This window comes from Mustela lutreola, chromosome 4 (assembly GCF_030435805.1).
Source record: "Mustela lutreola isolate mMusLut2 chromosome 4, mMusLut2.pri, whole genome shotgun sequence".
NCBI classification, from domain to species: domain Eukaryota; kingdom Metazoa; phylum Chordata; class Mammalia; order Carnivora; family Mustelidae; genus Mustela; species Mustela lutreola.
Window position 1 is genome coordinate 122,047,230 of NC_081293.1, and position 23,161 is coordinate 122,070,390.

A 23,161-nucleotide genomic window follows, 5' to 3' on the forward strand; every position below is an offset into this window, starting at 1 on the left:
AAAGGGCTCATCATCTATTAAGAGTGTCAGAGGGTTTTAGTGTAAATGGGGAAAACACTTGTCATTACAACTGGGAAGGCTAATTGATTTGGTCTAAATTTGTAAGAGGAGTGGTCTTATGTAGAACTCTTCCGAAGAGTCCGTGATATTTTGTCAGTCTTGACTAGTGTCACTCTTGGATAGAATCCAAATGGCTCTCTTTTATATTCACTTGTATTTATGTTATTTGTTTGTTTATTTTTAAAAGGTTTGTATTTATTTATTTATTTGAGAGAGCTAGAAAGAGCAGGAGCTGGAGGTGGGGTCAGGTGGGGTGGGGTGGACATCTGGGGAAGGACAAGCAGACTCCCTGAGCAGGGAGCCCCAAAGTGGGGCTCGATTCTGGGGCTCTGGGATCATAACCTGGGCTGAAGGCAGATGCTGAGCCAACTGAGCCACCCAGGTGCCCCTGTGTTCACTTTTAATTTAATAATAGCTACAATGTAAGGGATGTTAATCATGTGCCAAACACAGTGTTTATTTGCACTTTACATTGTGCGCTTATTTAAATTATGACAGTTCAACCAGTTATTAGCAGAGGCAGTCCACAGGAGTGCTACCATTTTTTTACTACAATTTGGGTTGGAACTCCAGAAACTCTGATTGATCTCATATTCTGACACACAGAGCATGAGATTAATCAGCATGAGATTAAAATTTATGAGTCAGTGCGATAGGGAAGATGCAACATTATTGGAGAAAATGACTAAGTGGAAAATGATTTTTTTAAAAAATCAGAATGCGGAATAAATAGATTTACTCAATAAATAGAACAAGAACAAGACTATTAAAAAAATTTCTATAACATGTTCCACATAAAATTTGAACCCCATAAAACATTACTTTTTGTATTCTGTATAGTTTAATTCTAAAACAAAAATAAAAATGTTATAAAAATAAACTGTACAAGGGTGATTACTTAAAATCTATGATATACTCTTGATTTAAAGTACGCATATCTTTGTAGATCAGTTTTCCTTAGAGTGGACCAAGGTGTGCGTAAAACAAAGTACTTAAATGCGTAACACGAAAGACTCAAGGGGAAGTGGCACATTCAAAAAAACCTTAGTAGTTACTAAGACACAACTTTTCTGGTACCCTGATGAAGAATTTAAAGGAGGAAAAAATCCAGTCATGAAACTGAACATTATGAGTAAAACCAAACTGACTGAATTCTGTTTTGTTTGTTTGGCTATGTATTGGCTAAATATGTTGCCTGACAACAAAAGGAAAGGAAAGCAATCCTCTGAATTGGTCAGAACAAAATGTATATACCTGGATTACAGCACAAGAGCTGATTCTATATTTCTATGGGAACAAAGCAAAATCTTGTATATTAAATTGATCTTTTCTTTTTATTTGCTCAGAGTAATTAAAATCCTATATGATTTAATAATTTTCTCCCCACTCTCTGTTCTTTTTTTTTTTTTTTTTTAGGAGTTATTTATTTTGAGAGAGAGCACACATGTAGACATTGCGGGACAGAGGGAGAGAGAGAATCTCAAGCAGACTCCCCACTGAATGCAGAACCTGACACAGGGCTCGATTTCACAACCCTGAGATCATGACCTGAGTAGAAATCAAGAGTCAGATGCTTAACCGACTAAGCCACCCAGGTGCCCTCTACGAATTATTTATTTATTTATTTATTTATTTATTTATTTATTTATTTTAAAGATCTTTATTTATTTATTTGACCGAGATCACAAGTAGGCAGAGAGACAGGCAGAGATTGAGGAGGAGCATGCTTCCTGCGGAGCAAAGAGCCCAATGTGGGACGTATTCTTTTAAATTTAAAATTATTTGTAAAGCTTAAATACTTACTGAAGATTTCTTCTTCACATTATTAGCACTCTCTCTCTCTCTCTCTTAAAATATTTTATTTATTTGGCAGAGAGAAAGAGACAGTGAGAGAGGAACACAAGTAGGGAGAAAGAGAGGGAGAAGCAAGCTTCCTGCTGAGCAGGGAGCCCAATGTGGGGCTCAATCCCAGGATCCTGGGATCATGACCTGAGCTGAAGGCAGACACTTAACGACAGACCCACCCAGGTGCCCCTATTAGCAATCTTTTTTATATCTCTTGCAGTTGGATATTTTCATGCCCAACTTCATATAGATAATAAATTATAAATTTGCTTATTGTCTAAACTTCAGAAGTCACTCGGTCAAAAATAATCTGTCCAAAATATTGCTACTGAAAGGGCACATACCTATAAATGATTCACATTACATTACGTATTCTATCTTATCCTCATCCTCAACCTCCAGCCCTCTGCTCAATAACTAAATCTGAGATTAAATATTGATAAGAGTCAGTTCACTAAAATATAAACATATGGACTCACAAATTTAAATAAAATATAAAATAGCGTATGACTGGCTTATACTTGTAGGAGTGATGGGAAAGAAGAAAGAAGTATTAGGCTGAACAATTCTTATTCATTGACAGTTATTAACATTTATAATAAGATAATTTCATCAATAAACTTTTTTCCTTTTTAATTTCTTTTTTTGATTTAATTTTATTTTTTCAGTGTTCCAAGATATCAGTGAACATTAAAATTAAAATTAAGTAATTTGACTTTGAAAAAAGTGCACATTAATTGTTTCTCTAATTACCTGAATTCTAGAGTCATATAAAAATCAATGGGCATTATTTTCATATATTATTATATCATTTATTCATTCACTCAACAAACATTCTTCTTTTTTTAAACCAAGACATGAAAAGTTTTATGTAGTCAAAGGAAATGATTTAAAAACCATGAGGGAAATGAAAAGAGAAAAGAATCAATGGAACATTGTACTGTGCTCTTGCTGCTTGAAAAGATCCAAGATGCACAGTTGATTCAATATTAACCAAAGTCCCTGAAGATGGCATATAGGAGTTCAACAAACATTCCAGAAGCAACGCTATGGGTAAAGCTTTCTGCCAAGTGCTGGGCAACCAGGATGACTAAACCATAGCTCTAGGCTAAATGTTCAACTTTATGGAGGAGACAGGCATAAAAACATACACTCAAATTGAAGAACAAAATGTGCAAATTATGGTTTAAACAGGCACAGATTTGGTTAGTGGTAGAAGAGCACAGGAGGAGAAGGACACAAAATCTGGAAGAGGGTGAATTAAGTCAGGACGTATGTAATCTGATTCTTCCATGGGATCTTCAGGCAAGATTCTGCACTGGCCCTGCACCTCTGGGCCCTTGGGTGCATTCTCCGGCTTGCCCCCGCTCTCCTATCAGGGTAGCTGTCTCCTTGGCTGTTTCCCTGGCTCACCTGGCAGTTGGGCTTCCAGTGGGATTTGATCAGGCAGCACTGGCAGAGATTGGAGAATGGGAAGAAGGAAGTAACCAGGATATTTCTCTCCATCCTCACCTATCTCCAAATGTATTTCTGGTATTTGCTGTTTCTCTTCCTTGTTCCCTGCTCCCTGCAATTCAGGCTTGCCCTGGTTTCAGCTCTCAGGATAGTCACTTCTTTCTGCCACCTCAGTAGGTCTGTTATTACACTGCCCGGTTTCTCAGGGAGACTATGAGTGGGTAACCATTGCCAGCCATCAACTTCCCCTATTTTAAATATTCAGAGTGGTTTCCATTTTGTTGGTTGGATGCAAGTGCCTGGCAGACATGAACTATGGGAGGCTGAATTCCAGGGAGTCTGGAGGGTAAATTTGGACCTAATCAACATATAGATGAGAATTGCTGAGTTTACGTACTGAGTGTATAAAATGATGGGTAGATTAACGGTGGAACCCTGGGGAAAACAGCAGCAGATAATACAGTCTTTGAATGAATCTAAAGAAAAAGTTTTAGTAGAATCAGAAAAATGTGGTATATACTAATCCACAAGGAACCTAGCTGTCATTGGCATCCAATATTTGCCAGATGAGGTTTCTGAAGACAGATCAGGTCACCAGTTAGATAGCAGGACCAGATTTGAAATCCAAATCTGGGTTTCCTATTTCTTCATCTTGTGTTTTTGTGATACCATGCCATTAATCATTCCTTTTAATAGCAGGTGATTTGGCATAATTTGCTTGGGTTCAGGTTACTTGCTCTTATCTTCTGTGATATTTCCACCTCCATTTCTTCTTATGTAAAAACCAGTATATGGTATTATTTACCTTCATGGGTAATTTTAAGAATTAAATGAGATAATATATGAAAGTACTTAGAATAGTATAAAGTAATTAAGAGAGTTGAAATTACTGAGAGGTTATGCAATCTAAGAAGGTTAATAGTGTTGTCAGATCTTATCACAATATTATGAAAGATAAGCTAGTCATTGTATACCTTACAGGTCCTGAATATCTCCCAAAGTTCAAGATTTTCTTGCATTTTGTAATCAAATTGGGTTTTTACTTTAGAAGTTAGTCATTTTTTTTCCTGTAAATTGATTTTTATGCCATTAGTTTCTATTGAGCTCCATACATTTAAGAATTTCCATTTTAAGTGAAGTTTCATGATTTATTTTCTATTTGTATGGTATTTTAACAAAAAATTTTTTTAAATCTCAATGAGATTTCCCTGAGAGTCTTCTGAGTCTCCCCCCGTCATCCTTCTCACTTTTCTTTCTCTTTTAAATTTTTAGTACACCAAAGTATTTAAATGTTAAATGTAAATCAAGAAATTAGGAAATTTTTAAATAAAATTACAAGATAATTCTAATCTACTAGATAACATAGAGAACGGGGTCATTTTCCTAGTGTTGTTGCCATTAGCACTTAGAAATTCACATTTGTATTCAAAGAAAACACATCAAACACTCAGAGTGTAACATGTAGAGTTAACAAAAATCCATGTATAAAATAATTATACATATATACATGTATACAATGTATAAAATAATTATACATTTTAACTTACCCTCCGTGTCTGCTAGTCCCACTCCTACTCCTGGCTGCTTTACAGGCTCTTGCCCATTCTGCCCCATCTTTCCTCTGTTTAAAAGAAAATACAAGTTTACACATTTAGTTATGCTCTCTTAAATGCAAATGAGAAGACCAAGTTCCCAAAAAATAGAGTAACATTATATATTCACACCCGCAATAAATTACTTGAATGGCCATAAATTGCTTTGTATCATGTTAATTTTAAAATAGGGGCTTGTTTCTTTTTCATACTTAGTCTGAATATAATACCTCAAAATTCAGTGTCTGTTCATTGACTCATTCATCAAAGATCAGACTATCATGAAATTTTCAAGTTTTGTTTTTGAGAATTATGGCATTGGGGCGCCTGGGTGGCTCAGTGGGTTAAGCCTCTGCCTTTCGCCCAGTCATGATCTCAGGGTCCTGGGATCGAGCCCCTCATCAGGCTCTGTGCTCAGCAGGGAGCCTTCTCCCCCCCCCCCTCTGCCTGCCTCTCTGCCTACTTGTGATCTCTCTCTCTCTCTGTCAAATAAATAAATAAAGTCTAAAAAAAAAAAGAGAGAATTATGGTATTGCTGTTTTTTTCATTTTTAACTTAAGAACTGAGGAGAGTTTTTATGTCTTTATGCTATGATGACTTTTATAGACCCTTTGGTAGAAGGGAAATGTTGAATTAAATAACTTAAAAGAAAATATTGTAATAACACAGATTTTTATTTCACTTAGTGAATTTCAGATCCCGTCTGGTTTCAACTGTGTGTAGCATATTGGCTTTTGAAGTCAGACTTCCTGGTCTCTGCCTCTGGCTTTGCTATTTCATGCTATGTGTCATCTAAGGCAAATCTACTCAATCTGGTGAATCTATTTCTCCTTTTGTAATATAAAGATAGAAACACTAGCTAGCTTTTGGGTAGGAGAAAATCACATGGAAAATTTATATACAGTACTTAACACAGTGCCTAAAACAACATAAAATTCAATAAATAGAAAATATTAATAGGTAGGTATGAACATAATGGCTTTAGAATTCAACCAGATTCTACTACTCCTTTAGTTTCAGCCTCGAACTTTCAAGAAGGGCAAATCAATGAAGAATTCATGATACTCTGGGCACTGTGTGTTCAGAATATTGATAATGTAACAGCCCAAACACTTCTTATTTTTTCAATAAGAGAAAAAGCCACAGGCATAGAAAAGATTTTGGAGTTGCCTTTATACATACTTATATAAGATGTTTTAAAACAATGAAACAAAAACACCTAAGTTTTAAAAAGGGTGTTTGAACAAAAGAATGCCTTGATACTATACTTTCTTTTTTTTTGATACTTTACTTTCTAGATAATAATTCTAACATAGAAAGATTTGCTAACAATTAATTCTTACTTTCACAAAAATATTTGCTTTGCTGAATTTGCTGAGAATGTAATCATATTTTTTTCTTAAGAATGCAATCACATCTCAGTTGAAAATGGCTCTAAAGATTCTCTTACCATTCTATAGAGATGGTTCTGCACATAATGAAAGAGGAGTAGATATAAACTCAGAAATTATTTTATCTTGAAAGCCATTACATTTTTCCATTATGACAATTCTAGGTCAGAGGTTTAAACACAAATTCTTATCAAGTGTGAAGGACACACAAAAATGTTAGAAATCATGGATATACTTATATACATATAGACATGGTCTGCCTCTGAATATATGCCAAAATAGTCTTGATTAAGCAATAAAAGAAACTTAAATCTGTGTAATTGTTTCAATGAGATTCAATACAAGTGGATGGTAAATTTAAAGTAGAGCTCGCTCTGCTCTGTTCTGATCAGAGAGAAAAGCTTAACAACACAGTAGCAGTCTTACAGTGAGCAAGACACTATGACTAGCAGAGGGAACCAAACGTCCTATTACTGAGTCAAACTCAAATGGAAAGAAGAAGCATTTTAGGAGTGTTCATCTAACACATGAGAGTACTAAAAAATCACTCTTCTATGTATGTCCAATTTTGACAAAATAATTAAAATTTTTAGTAATAGTAAAATTTGGGTAATTTTTTATTTGACCTTAAGTCCTAGCTTTTGAATTTTAATGGTATCTGATATTCAGCTGCAGTCATTTTTCCCAATGAAAACTGATTCTAACGTTAGATGCACAGATAAATGTGTACAAGAGGCATTTCTAAGATCTTACAGGTACTTCTGCAGCATCTTGAAGCTAAATGAAGTACAAAGGAAACATGACTGTGGGTTATATGAAGGGTGTAATTTTTCTGAATTCCCAGGAAATAATCTTCAGCTCAGAACATGCGGACTACACATTTTATAACTTCTATTTGTTAATCAATCACCAATAGTTATTGAACTCTTATGTTAACTTAAGCAGTAATTGTGTTAGACACAAATGGGTATATAAAAGATATACCAAATATTGCTTTGGAAACTAGAATTTTCTTTGTGCTTATACAGCAAAACAATGGTGTGCCTGAGGCAGTTTTGAAAGGCGTTGAGGAAAATGGGAAAAACAAAATTGGAATGTGGTATGTATGTAAAAAAATAAATAATCTAATTCCACTTCAGATATTCAGATACTGAGGAAATAACACACTTTTTCTCTGGAAGTTATAACTTTATCATGAGTGTTTAATTATTTGAAATGTATGGATAAATTGGAGGGATATTAAGCGATGTGTGGTTAAAAAAATTACTAACTCATGTGATATTCACAGCCTAGCAAGAGATATGTAATGAATTTGCTGAAATTCTCTTCATACAGGATCATCAGAGAAAGAGGACTAATGAGATCAGACTTCTTTTAGAAGTAATGTCCAATAAAAAAGAACTGATTAAATATAAATAATATTGAATCCATAGCCCAAGTCTTACTAAAAAAAAAAAAAAAAAAAAAGATGGGCAGGTGATCCAATAACATAACAGTTGAAGTAGGAAAACTATAACTTAAAAATCATAAAATAAACACATTTTTCAGTGTACAAATCCCTTTCCCCCATTATTTTGCTTTTATAGACTGAGCCATTATCTAAGTATTGGGACTACTCTGGACATAGAAGGAAAGATTTATAAGAACCTTGACATTAAAACAAAGAGAACTAGAATTCCACTCCCAGAAATGGCTTCACTCAACATTGGAGAAAACGAAGATCCTTTAACAAGTGCCGGGATCAGGGGTCTGCAAACTCCATAGGGAGCCAGATAGGAGATGGTTTGAAGGGGCCTGAGCTCACGTCTGCCTCTAGAGGGCAGAAGCGACATTAGGCAACACATTAGTGAATGGGTGTGCTTTTCAATAAAACTTGACTTATGGACGCTGAAATAACAATTTCCTAAATTTTTATGTGTCATAAAATGCGATTCTTCTGTTTCCCCACTGCCCTAAAACATTTAAAAAGGTGAAGGCCATTTTTAGCTCACAGAACTTGCAAAGCTAGCTTTGCCCTGACCAAGATGGTGGAGATGGGTGGCCCAATGACGCTTTTCAAAACCTGGAAAACTTGTTCCCTGGGAGGAGAAGGAAAGATTGGAAAGTCTAGATTTTGATACTGGAGCAGACATAACCTACATATGTCTCTTGGATGCCGCTAACTTTTGCCATCAACATGACTAAGCCCACTCTGACACATCCTAAACACAATCTGCTTCCGTTTTGCATTCGATCTGCAGTATCAATATCTTGAGGATTAACAGATTACAAATGATTTTTATTCCAAGACTATCTACTGGGGACCCCTGTATTACTGGATATTCTTTCTAGAAAATATGGAAATGCTTCAAAATATTCCATTTTGATTGTGGAAAGATTACTGAAGAGTCTATACGAGGAGCCCAATGTGTTATCTATTTCAAAAATGATATATTTAAAATTTAAAGAGACACTAGGGAGTGTCTTTAAATTTTAAGTCTCTCCCAATTCAAAGTAAATGAATCTAAGTTTATCTCAGGCACCAATAATATTTGTGTTTGATCATTATGTAATTACTGCATCAACGGACTACTGCTGCTGAACTTAATGGTTATTGTAGCAGTTTCCCTATTAAATGCAGATTGCACTGATGAAATAGTCCTGGAAGTGACCAGTGTCCATCCTTAGAATTGACTAAATTAATCCAGTCTTTCCTGAACAGTCTATTTTCTATGTAGGCATAAACAGTCGAAGTGCATTGGGGACAGTGAGTCAGAACTGGATAATTATCTCGTTATTTCCTGTTAAGTGTTAAGAAAAGCTTACTCATGATGCTGTTAACTTTGTAGTGGGGAAAAAAAAAAAAAGAAAAAAACCCACACTTACATCCTTGGAATAGGAAATAGATTAGTCTCCCCTGCGGTGCTGCTGCTTCCTTCACTGTCCACGCTATACCCACTGCCAAAGCTGCTGCCCGAGGAGCCGGTGGACACGGAGCTTTCTGCAGGCCGGTGATTGGTAGGCTTTGCTGCATGGTGTGGGAAGAGTCAACACCACAGTCAATCAATGAAACTCTCCTCGATCTCCAAAGGCATCATTATACGTTTCTTCATTGACATGGATAATGAAACAGCTCTAGCAAGAACTCCACATTTCTTAATCTGCCTTTCATTTTCTTTTCCTTAACCAGTAAGGTGCTGTGGTAACACTAAGTACTTGATTATTATTATTATTATTATTTTGGACACAGAGGTAGAAAAACAACAACAACAACAAAACCAAACAATTGTTTGAGTTAAGTAGTATGTAACCAGTCTATTACTATTGTCATTATTATTGGTTCTTTTTGTGGTTCCTTTGTATAGTCTCACAGTAAGGACAAGCAGGTATGAATTTTGGCTGTTTCATGGAGAAAGGAGTTTAGAAAGACTTGGGTAGAGAGAAATAGTGGCATAAGGGAAAATTCCTTAATTATTTTCCATATTAACCAATAATGTGTTTTTCTCCTGAGAAGTGAAGATGCATATTAGAACAGATAGTTTCAAGAAGTGCTTGAAGAATTCTGTGCTTGTTTGTATGTATTTCTAGCAATTCTTCCCAGCAGGTTTTTAAATTTGAAGACCTTTGTTTCCCCTTTGGCATTTCTTCATTTCCTGTTGGGACTTGTTTCAATAATTCCTTACGTTTGATTTTTTTTTTGGATAAAACAATCCATATTCCCATAGAAACATTATAATTCTGTGTTTTCTAATACAGTGGGAGAACAGTACAATATTGTTAGTGGGGTTACAGATCGGAGGAGATTGGGGGGTCTTTTGATGCAGAAGATGGAAGAGAAAGCAAATATTTCCTCTTCTTTTTGTGGAGAGAAGCTTCTCTAGGCAAATTTTAAAAATTACTATTATGTCTTCTGCCACATGGTCAGAATTTAAGAGCATGAGCTTCGTTCATACTGACAGGATTTGGAATCCTAGCTCGTTCTGGAGTAGATCTAAACAATCTCAGCTTCTGTATTTGCAAATAATGGGTTCCGTTACGGAGACTCCACTCATAACCGTGACCATGAGGAGTGAGATAAAGCAGGAGTTCAGTTACTTTCTCTTCCTCATCTTGTGATTTTATTTGTCATACCCGCAACATTTTCTGCAGGGTTTTCCTGACAATTGCCGCTCCCTAGTGTCTTTGAGCATGTCTAGCCCCCGATAATGAATTTTCCTTGATTTTCTTTCCAATTCTAGATATGTTCTAGGATACAAAAACACTTTGAGTCTCTCTCTACTATAAAATCACCTGTGTTCAATCAGGAGTTTCTTAAGCAGTTGGAGAGATTTACACTGTGGGTGAATCATTGATAGGCATTTAATGATTCTAAGATATCTATACTTTCCCTCAAGAGATGTACACAAACAAAATGACTCTTAATCTGGTGGCATTTTAATAAAATCAATACATCCAAATGAAGGGGAAAATACAAACATTGTGAGGGAAACCATTGAGGACAGGAAATCCACCATCAGGGTAATCAGGATCAAGTCTTGCAAAGGTTTTGGCTTTTCCCCAGTTTCTACTTCTTTTAGGGACGACAGAGTCTCTAAAGCCAACAGGAATTGTTACAATATCTTTTGCAGTGTTAGCAAGATTGCTTTCTCAGAACAGAGAAATAAGGAAGAAATGTCAGTCAATAACTTAACGGGTATTGGGATTGTTAAATTGGGACTAGCTATATAGAAAAAGGCTTGAATATTGTTAAATAACGAGTCACGGATGAATTACCAGTAACCCATAGTAGATTTGAGGAGACAGAATGATAGTTATAATGTTTGATATTTTCTATGTAAAAGAAACCCAGATGGTGTATATAGTGTTAACTTAAGAACTTTTTTAAAAGAATAACTTAAAAACTATAAAGGAGATAGGATTATGATATAAATTATGAACATTAATAAAGCAAATTAAACTGTATGATCATAATGAGTCATATTAGTCAACTAGTTGTAAACAAAGGAAAGCTGCCACACTTTTTGATTAGCATTTTTGATAGTCACTTAATGATTCTAAGATATCTATACTTTTCTAAGATATCTGCCACACTTTTTGATTGTAATCCAATCAACACTATCGCTAATATTTTTCAAGATAATATTGAATGAAACACTTTAATACCATCAACTGGAAAATCTCAATATACTATTTTCAAAAACAAGCTTTATTTAATATACACTAATTTTAAATCAATTTACTTTTACTAGATTAAAACAATTTTCAGCCAAAAGCAATGTCACAATGCATCAAAATAGCTATTATAGCAGAACCATCCTATTTAAATTTCAAAATACTCAATCTTTTTGTTGTGAACTTTGATTGTACCTGATGCAATTTCTAGTTCTATTCCTCTCTTGGGAAATTTGAGATGTGTCCAGAATATAAAATAATATAACAAGAGGAAAGGAACAAGGCTAGAAATAAATTTAAGGAGAGTTTTTCATCTTGAGTAGGTGAATAGATATCTCATTTGGAAAGCCTGTACAAGTGCTGTAGATTTAAGTGCAAACAAATAATAATTGATAAGAAATAGGAAAAGAAAGAAAACCAAATCTAGAGACCATACGCATATACTGGATTACGTCTAAGTCTACCTAACATATTTAGAAAACAAAATTATGTGTAAGTCTGAGTCTAAAGAAACTTCGGGCAGTTAGAAGTTAGGTGAACAATTCACATTAATCAAGATGTTGGGCATCATCTTCCCAAAACATCTGGTACTTGACTGATTTCCCCCTTACTAATCTGGTGTGGAAGTGTAGCGTACAGAGAGCCTGATGTCTGGTAGTTTCTAAAAGTGAATTCAATTAAAAATGTAGAAGAGAGGGGGCGCCTGTGTGGCTCAGTGGGTTAAAGCCTCTGCCTTCGGCTCAGGTCATGATCTCAGGGTCCTGGGATCCAGCCCTGCATTGGGCTCTCTGCTCAGCGGGGAGCCTGCTTCCCCTCTTCTCTCTGTCTGCCTCTCTGCCTACTTGTGATCTCTATCAAATAAACAAAATCTTTAAAAAATGTAGAGGAGAAATTTGTTTTTTACTGGGCTATCTACATAGCATAAAATGCAATTAAACATACAGAAATGCAGAGGTTTTGAGAAACTGGAACTAAAAACCCAAATATTTTAATAGTTCTTTATCAGACAGTTGAAACCATGCACATATTTACTAATTTCTTTCTCTTGAAACAGTCTCCAAATGAGAACATATCAGTTCTCTCACATTGAGCTAAACCTCCGTTATTGAACCACGTTAATGAATAAAGTGTTTTTACAACTGGATATCAGAGCCTGGGTCGCAGTGAAATTTTGAGACATCTCACGGTTTTGGTCACATTCTTTAGTTTGCCTAAGTCCTTAACCATCTGCTTCTTTCCAAATGTATTTCCGGTCATTCTCCTTTGTACCCTTTGCATGGAAGCCCACTTAGACCCCTCATGCTGGCTCCCTTTGGCTTGCCCCCCACCCCCCGTCCTGAGCTGTAACTGGGCCCGTTCTGATTTTGTTAGCCTTTCTCTGCCCCTGTCATTTTCTCATATTGGAACTCTACTTTTCTGCAAAGGCCCAGCTCGGACTGCACCTGCTTTGTGTATTTTCCTCCTCTTGCCCCTCAGAAGCGACCTCTTCTATATCCGTACTCTCCTAGCACAAGATCACAGGCCTGTTCCTGCAATGACCACTTTCTATTCTTGGCTCTGGTTGTCACATTCATGCTGCTGTTGGAAGCCGAGCCTGTGTTTTCTCCATGGTAGCTTTCTCAAAAGCTTACCCTGGAACTATGCTGAAGCAATATTTCATGAAATAATAATAAAATTAATAAGTCTTTCCTTTAACCACACAGACATCCAAATAATTTAGTAGATATTTTACTTTTTATCTGGCTGTGTGTATTATGCAAATCAGAAATCTCTCATTAACATCACCTGATGTGGGAGGGTTTTTTTTACTCCACGTTTTGTCAAGGAAACTTGGGGGCAATGTGATTTCTAATTTTTTTTGATAGCTTTAAAAACAATGTGCAACTTTAATCTGTCATACTGTAGAGAAAAATGTGATCATTCAACTAGATGTTTTCTTTTCCCAATCCCTCCAAAACCAGTTTAATTGAAAGGAATATTTAATGGTAACACACTCAACATGGGAGTACATAGTTTTGTGAATTAAAAAATCATAACAGACCATGGATATTTTATATATACACTTAAATTGGAATGACAGTGAGATATAATATGTATAGTCACACTCTAAGGTAGAAGAAGATGGTGTTCTTACAGACATCGGTATTTGTGGGGGTTCCAAATCTGGATATACAGGCAACTGGTGAACTCTGATTTATATTTAAACATAAATAATATTTAAAAACAATATATTTTAAAATAGTATTTTAAAACATTAATACTAAATACGATTTTCCATAGTCTTATGATTCCAGATTAATAATATAAAACTGTTCTATCTTTATTTTCTTTTAATCAGTTTCGGAGATCATGGACCTATTATGCTTGAATATATCATGTGCCTGTGTACTGCACATGAGAAATGTTTCTTTTTTGAGGGATTGAGGTTTACTTAGTAATAAAATGCATTTTGGAAGCCTACATTTTTGTGTCTACTTTCTTTTTAAATTCCTATTTGTACTAGCAAGTACCAACTAGGAGAAAGAATGTATCTCATTAATATATGATGGAAGAAGCCCACTCCCGTAGAGAGGTTTCCTTTACCCTAGAGGAATAAATCCTGGAGTGTTAAATCATTTCCGTCCTCAATTATTGAGGGGGCATTCCAAGTAAACACATTTTACCTTCTGTGAGGCAATTCAATCCGTTTTAAATTATTTTTTGACCTCTTTATTTTCGTTAGATACAAGATGGTTAGACATCATTTTGTTTTATTACTCCACTGTGGCTAACCTTAATTAAACCTGGTAGTGTCTTTTTGACTGCACATCTGTTTTCAATTTGTTGGCTCTGTTGGTCCCCGCCCCACCCAACCATACTTAAAAATGCAGAACTATCACTGTACCTACCACACGATGGCAGCACTGGGCACACAGTCCGTGGAACAAAACAGTAGACGACTTTCTATTAATTGAGGAACCATGGAAATAAAAAGCTGATAAGGACTCTAGTGATAGCCTGCTCCAGAACCATCATTTCATCTATAGAAAAACTAAGCCCTGGAAAGATTAATGATTTGTTCTGAGTCACACACTAATTAAGGGGAGAAAGAAAAGAACAACTAAAAAGTGCTAAATCACTTTTCTATCACATCCAGTTGTTTCAAAGTAAGATTGTGAGGTCTCTGCCTACCTCAGAATTCCAGGCTTGGGATGCAGGACACAGCCTTGCTGCCCGTGATGTTCTGTCACGGGTTTAAATCCTTGGAGCAGCTCAAAGATACAGCCAAATATTTTAGGAATAATTTATAATGTTGATAGTGCACCCAAATTACTTGGTTGATATAGTATTATTATCTTCATAGATCAAAATTAAATTAGTCAATAATTATTTTATTTCAATAGCTTAATAATGGAACTGAAGGAACTATTTTCAATATTATGTATTTATAGCATGTGTGTATGTGTGTGTGTGTGTGTAGCTAGCTTTAACTTAGCTGGACATTACTTTGGTGACCTTTTCTACTTTCTCCCCATTGCCTATCTTTTGCTCTATCTATTCTTATTGCTGTTGTTTCTCTGGTTGTTATCTTTACAAATGAGATTTTGCAGTTTTAGCTCATTTGTTGATGGCTTTGAATGTGAACCTGAAAAGGTCACATTCTAAGGTCCATTGTTACCAGCATTATTTGGTAGGTTTTCCCTTGAATTAGGTCCAAAGGTCCAATCACATTTTTTTTTTATGCTCCCTGTGACAGTTTTGTGGTATTAAAATGAAAAAGGACTTTAGAAATTTAACATTTTTAAAATATTACTTCAGAATATTCATTGTCTGATTTGGAAAAATTCTAAAGAAACCAGCCCAAAACAAAATGGCACGGGTAATTTCAATACAGCTACTTGGAGGAGTTTCCACATACTTCTAAATTACAAGTTTTTACAAATGAAAGTATTGAAAACAGCTCAGACTTCTATGTCATTTCTTTAAAATGGCACATTACTGGTGAATATATATATATATATACATATGTATATATGTATATGTACATATGTATATATATATAAAATCTTGCAAAGTTATAACAAACCTTGAGAAAAGGAACGCGACAGTGTCTTTTTTTCCTTACAAAAATCAAAATATGTCCCATAAGATATTCCCTATTCACACAGTGGCTTCTCTCAGAGAGGAGGAGGTATGACGCCTCTTATTTGCTACAACCCAGGAAAGATAGTAAAGCTTAGTCATGCTCAGACTCTTCCTTCTCCATCCACATACGCCCTAGGACTGAATCTCCAAGAGGTTTTCAACACTCAATTCAATCTGTTTTTATCTAATGCTATCAGTAATTTGAAGTATTTCCCATACTCACTAATCATACATTTTCCAGTTTGTAGATGATGGGACTAATGATCACTTCCAGGAACAGAAATAATAATAGATAACATTAGGATAAGATGTGTTTGGAAGTGAGAGTAAAATTAAATAATAAGTGGACAGGATTTTTTTCTTACATAAATGTATGTGATAACTCAGTATGCTACAATTCTTATATTTTTGCTAGAATGCTGCCTTTAAAGTGCATCTCCCTTTTTAAAAGTTTTTGGTTCAGAACTAGTTTTCAAAGATGTAAATAAAATATTTAAATATTTAATATTTAATTTAAGTATACGAAATAAACTCAAAGCAATGTTTTAATACTTAAAATATCTAAAATGAAATACAATTTAACTGGAAACCAAAATTTTCTAGTAACTAATGGAGAAAAGCTCAATTAAGATATCATAAAGGAAAATTTTTAAAAATCATTTTATCTTTAATAGATTTAGAGTATAATTCTCACTGTGTTCAAAGACATAGAGTTAACAAGGAATTTATTCAGTACCAAGTTTCGGTTTTGTGCTAAAATACGCTAACATAATTGTTACAACACAATAAAGATTTATCTTTAAAAGATTAATAGGGAGAATCATATTTGTTAAAAAATGCAAGATTTGAATTAAGTTCTCAAGAGCAAGTCTTACTTTTTCAATATTCATTTAATTCTACTTTGAACAACAAGTAATCTCTCACAGTTTGCTTGTAAAACATGCAAGACTGAGTGGAAAGTAATTTAAAAATAATCAGTTTTTTAAAGTGTTCTTACATAATCCTGAAATTGCTAACTTAGATCAAGGACATGTAGCTAACAAGGATGTTCTCCTTAAATGGAATCCAAATAGTTTGATTTATATAAACATTTTGCCCAAAGCAGACTGACTTATATGGGTAACATTATAACAAACACTATTATTGTTCATATCATTCAAATGTAGTTAGTGGCCACAGAATAAAGAAGAGTTTGGATAATTATTTGCTCAATGTATGTTCCATTCTATGGTACCTTACCTCTCTAGTTAATCTCATGAATCTCTACTTTCTCTGAATAGATCATTTTCAAATACTTTCTCTCCTCCTGTAGGTGGTTATATCTCAGAGGACTGTGAAAGTTATTAGTGAGAACCAGAGCTAGGACAAATAAAAATATATTTAATTATATTTCCAGATATTTCTCAACATGAGGATATTTGCATACAAATTTAAGACGATGACTATGTGTTTTCTCTTTTTCAATCTCAGTGGAGCAAAACTTATACTTTTCCCATTCTTCCTAATTCTTCCCAGGTATCTGATTGGTTATTCAATAAATATTACTAGATGGGAGATTTTCGGGGGTGGTTATTCTCATTTGTTTTGTTCACTGCGGGTCACTAACTCTTTTAAGAGGTTCTGGAACATAATATTCATTCAAAAATGCATATATGAATATGAATAACTGATAAGCAACTAATATATAAAATTCAGATAGTATTGTCCACAAATTTTCAGAATTCCCTTTTAGCTTTAATTACTTAAAAGCACATTAAATTGTTACTTGAAAATTAAAAATCAAGAATTAGGTAAGAGGTCGAAAAATTGAATTTTTTCACAATTTTGAATCAGAGTGATGGTCTTCAGTTTCTCTTACACCAACAAAATTAATTTGAAATATATGAGACCGGTAATATAGATACTACAATAGAAGATAAAAGGAAACTATTTATAACTAGTTTTTTCAACAAGCCTTATCTTTAAGATGCAAATAAAATTTATTCTATCTTTATAATACTCCCTCTCCGCTTTAGGTTGGAAGCAGCTTGATGAAAGCTGGTTAAGCGATTTTCCAGTCAAATTTTGAAAATAGTAAGTAATACATATGGGGATACAGTCATCATTTGACCTAAATCAAGCCTAATAAAATAGTTTAAATATTAAATGAAAAATTGTCATTTGTCAATCTTTGTAATTATAAAATTATCATTAGATGAGAAAGGAAATAAGGGATTCTGGAATACAATATAAGAGAAAAAAAGCATAGAAAATTTAGAGACAAATATGACAATTAGATCCTGCAAAATACCTCCAGTTACCCACTGTCTTTGGCTACTGGAAAGATTATGATTGTGCATTTATATAGATCAATGACTCTTAAATATTTTGATCTCAAGACTGCTTTTACATTCTTAAAAAACATTGAATTCCCCAGAGAATTTTATTTTCTGTGAGTTCTATCAATATTTATCTTACTCAAAAGAAGAAAAATTTAGAATAAGCGACCAATAAGCACGTATTCCATTAGCCTTCAAAGCAATGATGTCATGACATCTCATGTAAATGCAGGAAACCCTACTGTACATGAGAAAGAATGAGAGAGGAAAAAGCAAATAACACTTAATATTCTTGTATTTGACCTTGTCAACTCTGAAAAGGACCTTGGGACACATTTTGAGAATTACTGCTCTAGATCTACTTTAATAGAAATGAAGAATTAACTATGAAAATAGAAGAGCTCAATTAATCTCAGCTATTTTGAACAGCCATCTTAAACCACTATAAATGATGATTATTCTATTGTGCCTTTCACTTTTTATTTTATGTTTGTCATGAAAAATATTCATCTGTTAGAATTTCTCAAAAAGATTTATTATTATTAATATTATTCTTATTAACCTCTCTAGTTTTGGAACTTGTTCCATCCAGAACTTCACAACTCTACAAAACAAAAGGTCTGATATAAAAATGATATGTACCAAAAAATTATGCTTGTCTATTCTACTCTTGCTTTAGAAAATTACTTTATTGTTTGTAGAAACCCATGACAAATAATGAGATTTGGCAGGCATAAAATAACACACGTTCTTCCAAAAAGGGGTTTTCCCTACATGAAGTTGTTAATTTGTTGGTACCTCAATTGTTGGATGAAACCAAAATAGTGATTCAATAGTTATTTACATTATGAAATGTCATCAGCAATGAGAATGCTCTTTAACAAAATAAAGCATGTAATAAATCCATATGGAAAGAAGTTTCAATTATGTAGTGTAAAAAAGTCTATTTTTTATGTCTTTTTATATAGATTTCAAATTCATTTTATATAGTCAAGTAAAATTATAATGTGACCTACAGAACTTCAAATAATGTAGTTTTCAATCTGAAATATGCTTAGGAAGAAAAGTGGATTTTGTTCTTGTACTCTTTTGAGAACAAATATAGCAGAAATTTTAATCCACTGTTTTGCTTATAAGTTTAAAAAAAGGATCCCATTTCCTGACTTTTATGAAGATTTTTTTTTAAAAAGATTTTATTTATTTAGTTATTTGACAGAAAGAGAGAGATCACAAGTAGGCAGAGAGGCAGGCAGAGAGAGAGGGGATAGCAGAGAGTCTGATGTGGGGCTCTATCCCAGGACCCTGAGATCATGACCTGAGCTGAAGGCAGAGGCTTAACCCACTGAGCCACTCAGGGGCCCCTCAAGCTTTTCTTCTTAAAAATTTATGTTTTTGTTTGATTTATAATATCAATATTTTGATTAGATACTGTTTAAACTATTAATCAATTGATTTTTAGTCTTTAGTATCTCATGGAAATCTTTAGTTATCTTACAGCATCTTAAAATATATTGAGTTATAAAGCTATGATTGTCCATATTATTCCTATTCATATATCTTAAAAAAAACCCTAAGACCCCAATCAAAATTCTGCATTTCTGATATAATATGTTCCCATTTATTCTTTTTATTTTTAAATGTTCCCATTTAAATCAGCAAGGTTTTTTTTTTTTTTTTTTTGGCTCCTCAACAATGAATTATATATTTATACATTCAACACAGTAATAAAGTAAAAAGAAAAAAGAACATTTTCAGAGTCTGCCTCAGTACACATGAAGATTCCTTTCATCCTAACCCACTAAGCCCCCTTTCTCCCTGACCCCCTCCCCCGCCCCGACTATCTCGCATAAGGCAGAATGGGTGAAGTATCATGGTCTTACATAATGTAGTACATGCAGATGGGAAGTGGGAAAAAAAAAATCAAGTAATTCACGGACAGTTAGATATCTGGACTTAGGCAAATCTGTTAAGTAGCCCAATGGTGCCTTGCCATTCCTCTGCCTTTCCTTCAGTAGTGTTCCCCCCAGTTCCGTGATCCTTCCTACCCAGGTGAACGCATTCCCAGCCCCGTGCTCAAATTGTGCGCTCTGTCCAGGGTCCCACACTGTGTCCCCATCAGCCTTCTCATGCTCCAAGCTTCTCATTTATTTCCTCCACCAGCATTTACTTGCCTATCTCACTCCCTAGTGGTTATTTGATAAAGTAACTTTTTTTGAAAATAATTTCTTCAAGCCCAAATAATTTGCATTTTAAAAATTAAGTTGAACGTGGTGAAAGCTATGTCATAAACAGCATTGAAGGGACTTTGGCATGTTAAAATTAGCTCATGTCTTCACAGTCACATCCAATTATACAGGCCCATAGCTATCGTCCTTCGTCATCGACAGTACCCTCTACTCCCGAAGCGCACCCCACTTAAAATTAGCTCATGTCTTCACAGTCACATCCAATTATACAGGCCCATAGCTAGATCGTTTGACCAAGGTACGGCCCTACTGAGGTACGCCCATTGGTCTTGTTGGTCATGTCACATGAAATGAACATATAAATCCCCAGTGTGAAGCAGACATGTGAATGGCTTGGTGCAGACCCACAGCTATTACTGGAAAAGAACAAAGTTGCCAAAGGTCGGTGGATTCACCTTTGCGGATAAACATCCATAAACGAGACACAGTGTCACATGGTCAGAGCTATACATTTACTCTCTGTGACTTTGCATGGATGGCGGAGATATTCCTGGCAATTAATGACTGAAGAAAGATTTGAAAATGCATCATAATTCTAAGAGAGTATGGAAACTCTTAAAAAAAACTTCAGAAGAGCATCTTGATCTTCACAGACAACAAAGAAAACCCTCACCCCCAGGAAAAACAAGCAGAGAACTCTGAAAGCTGAAACTATCCCATTGGAGTCTCTCAGATTTTGCTGGATGTTTGCTCTTTTCAGATCATTACAGGTTAAATTTTGTTTTCATTTTCAACTACCCAAACTTTTATTTAAGTTTTTGTTTTTTACATGAACACGCTGAAATGAGGAACACAAATCTGTTTTTATTAACCTCTTACATACGTGACGGAAGACTTCACCTCCAAATGAACTCACTTTGACTTGTCTTCTGATTTCTCCTTTTGAACCCTGTCCTTCCCAGAAACAGAGAATGCTAAATTCTTTCTGACCAAAAGTGACCATCTACTTCTGGTCAGAAGAGAATGGGACACAGATTAGCTATCGTCCTTCGTCATCGACAGTACCCTCTACTCCCGAAGCGCACCCCACTTCCCAGCCCGGCCACCCCCTACCACTCGCCCAAGAGAGCAGCTCCCACAGCGTGATGGCTTAGTAAGAGTTCACTACGACAACTGCAGATATGAAACGCTTCTGTGACAGGGGCTGAAAATGAGCCTTATTGAAAGCAGAGTTTCCAGCAGTGGTCTGTGGAAATAGCTTCAGACTTTTCTCCTACAACTCGACCCCTCCAAGGAATGCTTAATCATAATTTCCTCACACAACTTACTCAATGGTCACCTGCTCGCCTATCCTCTCCAACCCGTTCCAATGGCTCTTATCTCATTTCCCAGAGTGGAGGGACATTTCTCCTCAGCCTCTATTACTGTTCCTTATTTTGAAATTCACATAAAGTCTTAGTATCAAACAAGAATAAGTCAGGAATTTCAAAAGCACTTAAAATGTAAAATAGTGGTTGTCAACTAAGTTAATTTTTAAGGTTTAAAATATGCTTCAATTTGTTTCAGTTTGAATATGGTAAAAACAAAACAAAACAAAACAAAACTATTTTTTAAACTCTCCTTTCTGGTTGCTGTCACTTTCTGAAATGGCAGAGCCTCTGTTCAGCCAAAACAACTGGCTTGGAAAAAAAAAACCCATTTCTAGGGATTTCTAAATACAAAAGAGTTGTTTAGGCATTAGGATTATCTGGCACAATCTGTCTAATCTTTCTCTTCGGGGTTCCTTGAGTATAACTAAGCCCCAGAGAGGAGAGAAAGTTCTTTCTGGCTCACTCCATAATTCTTGCTTAACCCATATTTTATGCCACTTCAGGCAGAAATCTGCTGAGAAGTTCACACACACACAAAAATTCGAAAGGCTCTTTAGGGACAATTTTGTCACCCTTGATAGAAATGACTACAGATGTACACACAGTCTCTACGGACTCTGCTTACTGCCACACTGGGCTCATGCATGAGAGGGCTTTATTTCCTCGCTTCGTGGCAGCTTAATTTTCAGCCTTCAGAAAAAAGGATCATGTAGGGAGAGCAAGTCTAAATTGTATTCTGCCATCATTTCTAGCAACCTCTAATCATTTGTAAGAACTTAAGTGATAAATAACAAGTATGTAAATGACAACTGTTTTTACTGGAATCAGAAGAGTTTGATTTCAGAGGAGCCAATGTTATTTAAGAAACAAAGGTGTAGGCCTAGGAACAAGGGTCGTGTTGCTGATTCTAGAAATTTCTGTGTATTCTCTCCGTCATCCCAGCCCACTCTCTGATCACTCAGAAAACAACTATAAGAATATCTGCCATGAATACCTCCTCTACCATGTGTGGTAAAATGAGAAGATGGGTGACAGAACACTCAGTACAACGTGAAGGACCGTTCAAATGGAGGGCAATATCATCGGAGTGCAAACGGGACTGTGTGAACTCCATCGTGAGGCTTGAAATGGAAGGCTTTGATCTAAACACTTAAAATTAATAAGAACACTTACTTATGCAGTTAGTGAACGGGACCTTGTTGACGCTTCGTATGTTTCAGTCTCATACCCATTTTTCTACTACAACTGAATTCTACATCATTTTATATAAATTCAATCCTATAGCATGTTTACCCTTCATTGGTAAAATGCATGGTTGAATTACATTCTTGGTATATTTACGGCAGCAGGGAAATAAATATGTTTTAGAAAATGGCATTTTATCATCACTACCAAATTAAACAAGAAAGCAGGCTATGTTATCTTGATTATTTTGATAAAGAATGGCTTCAGGATTTAGTCACAGCACCTTAAATGGATGAGATTATTCATTATATCGTTATGCAAGGAAAAGGAATTAAACATATTATGCTACAAATTTTAAGAACTGCATCTAGTAAAAACATTAGACAAAAGATTATATAGTAATTCCGAAATCATGATAATTTAAAATAGAGTGAGATAGGGAAGCATTTCACTACTGTGACATCATTACGGAATACTTAAAGT

At 35.0% G+C, this 23,161-nt stretch overlaps 1 protein-coding gene across 4 annotated transcripts in view; it reads right to left on the reverse strand.

The window, feature by feature from the left end:
• PCLO (piccolo presynaptic cytomatrix protein) overlaps positions 1-23,161 on the reverse strand; it is a 409,629-nt gene that overhangs the window by 36,170 nt on the left and 350,298 nt on the right. For all 4 annotated transcript variants that reach the window (XM_059170979.1, XM_059170977.1, XM_059170978.1 and 1 more), the window contains 2 exons: positions 9,209-9,350; positions 4,908-4,981 (listed from right to left, as the gene is read on the reverse strand). In XM_059170979.1, the coding sequence (XP_059026962.1) occupies positions 4,908-4,981; positions 9,209-9,350 (216 nt within the window). The remainder of the gene's footprint in view (positions 1-4,907; positions 4,982-9,208; positions 9,351-23,161) is intronic.